We start from the raw sequence: 9,271 nt of genomic DNA on the forward strand, positions 1-9,271 counted from the left end.
GACCAGATGGCTCGTATGCAAGCGGCAACAATTGAACAAATTACACAACTTAAAGCGGAGGCAACATCGAGAGAAGTGAGGTTCAAAAGATATGAAGAACTCCACTACAATCGAAAGCGGATCGTGAGAGAAGTGAGGTTCAACGAAAGTATGAAGAACTCAATGATAGCTTAAAGCAGATGTGGCAGCAAGAGAATCAGAGGCGGCAACGAGAGAAGTACAGGCTGCAGCGAGAGAAGTACAGTCTGCAGCAAGGGAAGCAGAGGCTAAAGCGAGGGAAGCGGAGGCTACAATGAGGAAGCGAGCGGCGTCAAAGTTCGATGAACTCCATGACGACTTGAGTATGATAAAGATGTTTCAAAGATCATAGCAATGGCCGTCTTAGACTATCGTGTAAATATACTTCGATTTTGACTTTTAATTATCATTTTAACTTTTAACATTTTCGTAAGAATAATACGATTTTTATCTTATTTATTGATATTTATTATATTATTTGTTTAATATATTGATTTATTACTTTTGGCTGGTTTAGATATGATTTCTTTTTATTTATTTTTACAAGAGGGCTGAAAATATAAAAAATTTTATTTTACAAATCTGCCAAATTTAGTGGCGTTTTTTAAAAAACGCCACTAAAGGTGTTGGTCTTTAGTGGCGTTTTTGGTCAAAGCGCCGCTAAAGATAAGGGTCTTTAGCGGCGTTTGTGGAAAAAGCGCCACTAAAGATCATAGTCTTTAGTGGTGTTTTTGGGAGAAGCGCTGCTAAAGATAAGGGTCTTTAGCGGCGTTTGAAAGAGAAGCGCCGCTAAAGATTAGGGTCTTTAGCGGCGTTTGTGCAAGATGCGCCGCTAAAGATCAGGGTCTTTAGCGGTGTTTTTTTCTAAAACGCCGCTAAAGTTAGCGGCGCATTCATTAGCGGCGTCTGTTGCGGCGCTTTTAAAAGCGCCGCTAAAAGTATCTGCGGCGCTAAAAAGCGCCGCTAAAAGCCTGTTTTGGTGTAGTGAATATATGAATAATATATTTTTTTGGTCGATAGATATTAAATTTTTTTAAATAAATAGCACAAATCATAAAGATGAGTTAGAATTTTTAACTGACAAATTAGTAGAAATTACTATTTTAATAAAAACAATTTTATCGTTTAAATTACACATAAAATTTGATGTTTTATTATTATTATTTTTAAAATTCACATAATCTAACTACAAAAAAAACTTCTACATTGTGATTTAGACTAACACATAACATTAATAATGGTAAGAGGACCAAATTATATAAAACTAAAATATATGGATTAAATCTCTAAATTTAATATAAAGACAAAAATTACAAATTTCAATAGTGGTTTAAACAATATTAATTTACTATTTTTTAAAATATATTTGACCTAACGACATTTTGAGAAATCGAACTGACACTCTTAAAGACAACACTTAGAAAATTTTTCCAAGAGGAACGAATCCCCCTCAACAAGTATAATAACAATCAATTGAATTTTTTCTCAAGTAAAAATGATTAATCATGTCATCTTATACTAAATTGGAATGAGTTTCAACTTCCCTACCGAGTGCCTCTCATGATTCTAATATAAGTAAATACTTGATCAAGTTTTTGAAAGCAATTTTATGAGAAAAAGAAAAATAATGCGGTTAATAATTGGCAAAGAAAATGAAGGAAAGGTGATAATAGGTCCAACAAGGAGAGGCCATTTATAAAATGTTGATTGCTTAGACAAGTAAAAGATGTCGGGGCAAATCGCCCTGTGATAAGTTTAGAGTTTTAATTTTAACCCTCTCAATCTATCAATATTTAAAACAGTCACAAATTTCATTTACTTAATCAATTTTAAATCTAATATGATTCTGGAACAACATCAGATTTTCTTTTAAAAAACTAAAGTCATGAATCGAAATGTTGTTAATATATAAAATTTGAAGGGTACATTCATTGAGTGCGATGGCTGCCACCTCTCATCTTTTAATTTTATATTATTGCCACTCATTTACGCAAAATAAATAAGGAAATTTATTTAATTAATTAAAATATTAAGTACCAATCAATTGTCTATCTATATTTATAGCTGATAGTTGGTAAATAATAAAATAGCAAATAGAATTTTAAAAGTATTTATGTCTTTTTGGAAAATAAATTTATATAATATTTGAATCATGTGTTTCATTATCTCAATTTTGTCATTCCAATCAAAATTATATTTAATTTTTTATAACATCTTTTTATAAATTTGTAGTTATGAGTATAATTTTAATTGGATACAGTTGGTATTTTATTTTAAAAATATATTTGTCAAAAAAAATCCAAACAATGGTTACAATGCGATTGAAAGGTACTATGAAACAAAATGCAAATGACAAAAACGTGATTGTAATTGCGGCAATGTCTTATGATAAAAGAAAATAAATATTAAATGTAAAAAAACCGTGAAATTTAAGTAGTTTTATATTTTTTTGTAACTTTTGAATTTATCAATATATTTGTATTTATCATGTATGTAAGATTTTGAATCGATCCGATATTTCTATCTTATCTATTTAAAATATTGTCTATAGTAATACATATTTTACAGTTAAATTTTTTTCATAAAATAAATAGTTAGAAAATTTTCATTTATGTTAATCTTGATATGAATTATCTACATGAATATAGCATAAAATATAAATCTTAAATTGTTAAAATATTAATCCTACAACAAATTACAAAAATATTTTATGAATTCCTTCCAAAAAATTATGTAAAATTATAAAGATAAAATATTTGTGACGTTATAGAACCTTATCTTTTGCTAAGGGTATACTCAAAGCTTACAAACAAAATAATGATAGAACAAATATGTATTTTCATTTCTACTTGTATAAAAAATTATTTAATATTTTGACTTTGATCCCAATACGATGATTTTCGATTTCACCTTAATTCCTCTTAAAAGATTACATATATGTTTTATGTTTTATTAATTTTATAAAACTAAACCTATTATATATAGGAAAATCTTATAAAATTTAAAAGGTATTACAGAAATTAAAAGTGAGGCATTGAAATAAATATTTTAAAAAGTGATAGATTTAATCTAAATAAAACCTTGAGTCGAGCCTGAAAATTTTATTATAAAAACCAACTTGCTTGCCCCAGAATCTGATTTTCTAAGGAAAAAAAACCGCCCATTAGGTCGGTAACCAGTTGAAATCTGAATATTTTCGCCGTATTCCTTATACGGCTTTTTCATTGTGTTTTTTTCTTTAATTTTAAAGAGTGCTTAATATAAAATTCCATAATTAATTTTGTTTAAAGCTCTTTTTAACTAAAAGTGATATTTAAATTATCAATTTCATCTTATTTTACTTAAAAAGTGTATAACGTCTAATAGGAACTTGTTATATATAACCGTTCTCATTGGATTATATCGTGTTTTTAGGGGTAAATATAGACAAAATCTTGAAATACTTAAATGGTAAAAATATATAATTTGAAAGTCAATTTTGTATATCCTCATATTTTGATAAAATTAGACATTTAAGTAATGTCTTTAAGAAGTTAACAATTGTCTTACTATTAGATTTAAAATTTTCATTCTAATCATTAATTATTTTATACAATATTTATCACTACACATAATTTTTCTCAACTCTTAAATTAAAAAAAATGTTTAAACTTGTGTTCTAGTTACTATAATAACAATGGTACCAATTAAGTTAAGATTCAATCAATTGTTATAATGATTAGTATTGTTACTGTTTTTCTAAGCAGGTTGATTAGATTACACTGATATGATATAATATTTTAAGTTGAAAACTTTTACTGAGACTACTAACAGTGCTAGTAATTGAAATAGGATTTATATAAAATTATTTAAAAAGTACAAGTACCAGCAACATATTTTACCAATCTGAAATGGTAGAACTGTGAATTCCGTGGAAAGTGGAAACGATTCCTTTACCTTAAAATCATTTATTCTTTATTTATTTTCCTTTTTCTATTTCGTACGAGATATGATATTCTCTTTCCATTCATTTTCTCTCTCCCCAAACACCATTTTCTCCCACTCTCTCCTCCTCCGCAACACTTCCATTTCTTTCTTGTGTTAGACTCGAAAAAAGGATTCATTAAAGCTTTGCCTTCCATGGTGGATATCGCAAAGTGCTTGCCATTCAATGGAACAACTATCAAAACAGAGTTTAAGAACCTGTTTTCGATCGTTAAAACGAGTAGAACACTGGCTCTCTTCATTCTTTCCTTCGTTGGTTTCACTCTTTTCTTAGCTTTTGGCCCTTCTTCTCCTTGGTTTACCACTTCCTCTGACTCTTATAGATCACAATTCCCTTCCCTTTTTGGTTACTTATTTCCCAACACTTCATCTCCTTCATCATCTAATCACACTCTGCAACCATTACCCAACGACAAAAACAAAGGCACCCAACCTTTCAACAACAGTGAACAACTTCCCAGTTCGAATAACACGAATATAAACTATACCCAGAGTTCATTTTTGCATGCAAATCCGCCTAGTACAAGCAGCCCAGGTGAAAAGAAAGACGAACCCGATAATCATAGTACAATAGCTGATGCAAACGCTACCGTTTTAGCTAATCAGAGCACTAATTTTCCAGCTAAACCTGAAAATTCCAACAAGGTAAGATTTAAGAAGGGGAAGGGGAATGAGAGTTTGGTTGAATCATTGAAGATTTGCGATTTGTTTGATGGAAACTGGGTGAAGGATAGCTCGTATCCGCTTTATGAACCTGGGTCATGTTCCTTTGTCGATCACCAGTTTAGTTGTTTCGCCCATGGAAGGCGTGACATAGGTTATCTCAAATGGAAATGGAAGCCTAAAGTCTGCACTTTGCCAAGGTATAATTTTTTATTTCTTTATTTTTGGGTTTTCTATTTTTTAATATTCTTTTTTTACTGATTGATCAATCAACTAAGTAATTTCAGCATAATTTGAGTACATTTTTCATTAATGGAAAGTCAATCGAATTTAGCAAATTTTGTATTTATGTTTCCGTCTTTGAATTAGTCATGTAGGTAAATTCATTTAATTTATTCATAATCTACATGTTGACATACTTAAACTCTATAAAAATAAAATAGTCTCTGTTATTCTTTTGACCTGAATATCATGAATGAATTTTTGTTTTATAGAAAATCTGATCTTATATTTTGATTTATCAATTGGATGTAGCTGGGTTAACTTTAATCGAGTCAATATAAATAGGATTAATTTTAATTTTAATTTTTTAAAGAAAATTTTAAATTATTTTAAGTTTGGATCAGTTTTAAATTTGGGTATGTCACCTGGATTATTTTGGTTATTTTGAGTTTAGATGTCGAGTTCAATCATTTCAAATTATTTGTTGAATTGTTTTGAATTTGAGATCTTTTTGTGTGGATTATTTTGAATTTAGATTAGAAAATTTAAATTACTAACTTTTTATAATAAAATAAAATCGAGTTTAATCACATCCAAATTCATGATATCAAACTAAATTTTGAGGTTGAAGTCAAAATTAAAACTTCTATTAAGCTAAAATTATTAATTTTGTTTTGGAAAGGTTGAATGGCGGGCACATGTTGGAGATATTGAGGGGGAAACGACTGGTATTTGTGGGGGATTCCTTGAACAGAAATATGTGGGAATCTCTACTTTGCATCTTGAAAAGTGCTGCAAAAAATCCAAAAACTGTTCATGAAGTTCCCGGAGGGCGTTATTTTCGAGGAGAACCTTCCTCTAGTATCATTTTCAATGTAGGTCATCCATGGTTTTTTAATGGCTAATCTTCGTTACACATCGAATCAAGTTTGCTTAAACTTATGATTGGCTATGATGATGATGTTGAATAGGATTATAATTGTTCCGTCGAGTTTTTCGTATCTCCGTTCTTGGTCCGACAATGGCAAATGCCGGACAGAAACGGGACAAAGAAAAATACACTTCGGCTCGATCTTATCGGAAGATCATCGGAGATATATAAATCCGCGGATATCCTGGTATTCAACACCGGGCATTGGTGGAATCATGAGAAAACATCCAAAGGGTTGGTTTTGGATTATATTATGTGCTTTTATATTTCCCATTTAACTTTGGATATTAATGCTTGTTTTTGGTGTGGAAATTATAGGGAAGATTATTACCAAGAAGGTGATCATGTTTACGAGGAATTGAACGTTGTCGAGGCGTTTCGAAGAGCACTGACGACGTGGTCTAAATGGGTGGATGACAATGTAAATCCTTCCAAGACTATGGTGTTCTTCAGGGGTTACTCTGCTACTCATTTCAGGTAAGTTTTTGTTGAGGGAAGGTTGGATTTTAGGAGAAATATTCACCGTTTCGTTCGTTGGGAATCGATGAATCCTTCAGTGGTGGTTGATATTGTGCTCAAGATGTCTATACTCAATTTTATCTCTGAGTTTTGTCTCTTGACTCTACGGAAAACTTTAAAGGGTTCACAAAGTGAGAGTGTCTCATCCACTAACGATATTTCAATAGTTATTCTTGGTAAAGTTTGAACCCATGACCTTGTATGTTATTTATGGGTAAGATAGTTACCACTAGCTCACATTTCTTTAGTGGATGAGGTGCTCTTATTTTGTGAATCCCTCGAGTCTCTCTACGAAATTGGGAGACAAAATTGGGAATAAACCAAACATAATCACATCGGTTACCATACTAATCACCGTTGTGAGATTTGTTGACTCCCTACAAACGACAATTCAAATATTTTTCCTAAAACGAGTCTGATTTCTCCTCAATTGTTTTCAATACACTTTTGCTATTTATCCGTTCATCAATGGCAACAAAGGTTTTATGTTTTAACGGAGGTTGAATCTATTATGCAGTGGTGGGCAATGGAATTCCGGAGGTGTGTGCGATTCCGAGATGGAGCCAATAAGGAACGAGACGTTGCTAAGGCCGTACATGCCTATGATGGCGGTGTTAGAATCGGTGCTGGAGGGGATGAAAACACATGTCACCTACTTAAACATTACTAGATTGACGGATTTTCGAAAGGACGGTCACCCATCGATCCATAGGAGATACCATAAGCATGGTATTACGGAGAAGGAAAGAACGGAGAGTGTAAAGTACCAGGATTGCAGCCATTGGTGCCTTCCTGGTGTGCCGGATACATGGAATGAGCTCCTTTATTCTGAGCTCCTTCTTAAACAATATAAGATGAGGCAACATCAACACAAGTTTAGGTAAATACATCATTCAAATTTAGATTTGGAATGAAAACATTACATGAAATTGAGTATTCTCTATTTATTTTGTCACTACATATAAATCATGAGATTCGAATATGGAGAATTAACTATTCTTTTAAGTACTGATATTGTATTGATTTAACTTGACAACTTAGTACTGTCAATTAAATCATGTCAGTATTTCATGTAATAGTTTTGATCATTGGGTTTGTTTGTACAATGAGAATCACCTTCAACATGTGATTTTTGTAAATTTTGAATTTAAAATTTGAATATTTATATTATTAATAAAATTTTATTTAAATTAATGTCATAAAATTTAATTTAATTTAATTAAGAAAATTACAAAAATATTCTTTTGTAATTAAATTAAATTATATTATTTAAAAGTATTTTGGTCCTTTTATTTTTAAAAGATAAGATTTGAACCCATACAAATTATTATTGAATTAATAAATCTTAATTTACCATTCAACAAAACTTCATTTTAATATAATTTATATATTTTTATTTTAATATGCATAATTTATTATCCCATCAGTTATATATATTAATAATGTTATTAATTGATTTAGTGTTAAAAGACAACTCGATACTAACTCATGATTGAAGTTAACACCATAACAACAATTGTAGATGCATTTAATATTTTTAATACAATGTATTTATATATTTAAATTTTGTTTTACTCACAATTTAAATTAATTTTTTATTTTAATATCATACACATTTTATATGCTATTATAATTAATTAGTTTGAATCATACGTTTTATTATTTATTTTATATTATTTTTAAACATACATCTTCTAAATCAGTAGTCTCCACGTGCACACATGATAAAATTTCTAATATTTAATATTTATATAAATTTTAAGTATTATAATTTAAATTTAAACTCACTTTTATTCTATTGAATTTAAATCAATAATTAATTTAATTCATCACATACATGAAGTTATTTAGTATTCGGATTTCGTAAGTTTAAAAAACGCAAATAAGCATTTTAAAAATAAAGCAAATAACGAATTTGTATATTTAAATCTTTATTATCAAAATAAAAATAAATAACTAAGTCGGAACAGATCCCTGCTTCAAAAAATCTAGTTATGAATGTCATTTCTTAATATATCAGATAGTTAAAAGTTGTATAATTTGAGAAACGATTTAAATAATAGCCCCTATGTGGGTAGGTAATTATATGCCTAAATTTATCCACCGTCTCTCTGTAGGTAATTAATATTTTTCTAATTATTAGCCGGAACAATGGGTCTAAAACTTTAGGTTCATTATGCAATTTAAGCTAATTTTTATGTAAATTAAATTTAAACTTTAGGTTTATTTGATGACCCATGCTAGTGTTCTAAATATATAGTTTTAAATTAGTATATAAAGAGATAAATAAATATAATTAAAAATATTAAATACACTTTAATTGTTTTCTAATTAGTATTATCGTTTGTTTATAGCGTATCAATGTTGTTATGTTAGAATACTTTAAAATACATATATCATAATAAAGTAATTTTGAATAAATATGTTGAAGACAATAAAGAGATATTATATACGGTATATTAATTTTATACAATTTTTTATATGTCGTCCTCCTTATGGTTTCATGTTGTTCAAAAATCTTGAAAATAATTTTCTCAACATTAAATTCTTAATCAAAATGTATACGCTACAAAATTTATTAAAATTTTGAAATTTTACCTTCATTGTGTAAACTTCCTCTTGATATGGTTTTGCACCTAATTATAATATTAAAGACCCAATTAAAATTGAAAAAAAAATTGCAGCAACGAAACACTAAACTTTACTAAAGTTCATTGCAACATTAAATAGAACGAGAATTTACCTTGTAAAAGAAATGAGTAAGAGGAAGAAGAAACAACAAAATCAAGCTTTGTAAACATGATTCAAACACAATGGTCTTACGTTTGTGGAGCCTCGCTCAAAATATAATCTTATTCAATCAACCAAATCAATCAATCATAACAATCTGTCTCTATCGGTTAAAGCCCATAACCCCTTTACAAACTAAGTTCA

At 29.2% G+C, this 9,271-nt stretch overlaps 1 protein-coding gene across 1 annotated transcript; it reads left to right on the forward strand.

The window, feature by feature from the left end:
* Window positions 1-4,055: 4,055 nt before the first annotated feature.
* On the forward strand, window positions 4,056-7,476 carry LOC128041959 (protein trichome birefringence-like). The gene is made up of 5 exons (XM_052632994.1): window positions 4,056-4,865; window positions 5,570-5,762; window positions 5,859-6,052; window positions 6,137-6,295; window positions 6,855-7,476. Exons 1-5 carry the CDS (start codon window positions 4,138-4,140, stop codon window positions 7,219-7,221), a joined length of 1,641 nt encoding a protein of 546 aa, XP_052488954.1. The 5' UTR covers window positions 4,056-4,137; the 3' UTR covers window positions 7,222-7,476.
* The last annotated feature ends 1,795 nt before the right edge of the window (window positions 7,477-9,271 follow it).

The sequence above is a fragment of the Gossypium raimondii genome, chromosome 1 (genome assembly GCF_025698545.1).
Source record: "Gossypium raimondii isolate GPD5lz chromosome 1, ASM2569854v1, whole genome shotgun sequence".
NCBI lineage: Eukaryota > Viridiplantae > Streptophyta > Magnoliopsida > Malvales > Malvaceae > Gossypium > Gossypium raimondii.

Bases quoted from the DNA above. Each gene is read 5' to 3' on its own strand.
- LOC128041959 (XM_052632994.1), top strand. From the start codon at position 4,138: ATGGTGGATATCGCAAAGTGCTTGCCATTCAATGGAACAACTATCAAA. The intron at 4,866-5,569 runs GTATAATTTTTT...TGTTTTGGAAAG, and splicing joins AAAGTCTGCACTTTGCCAAG to GTTGAATGGCGGGCACATGT. The intron at 6,296-6,854 runs GTAAGTTTTTGT...TCTATTATGCAG, and splicing joins TACTCTGCTACTCATTTCAG to TGGTGGGCAATGGAATTCCG.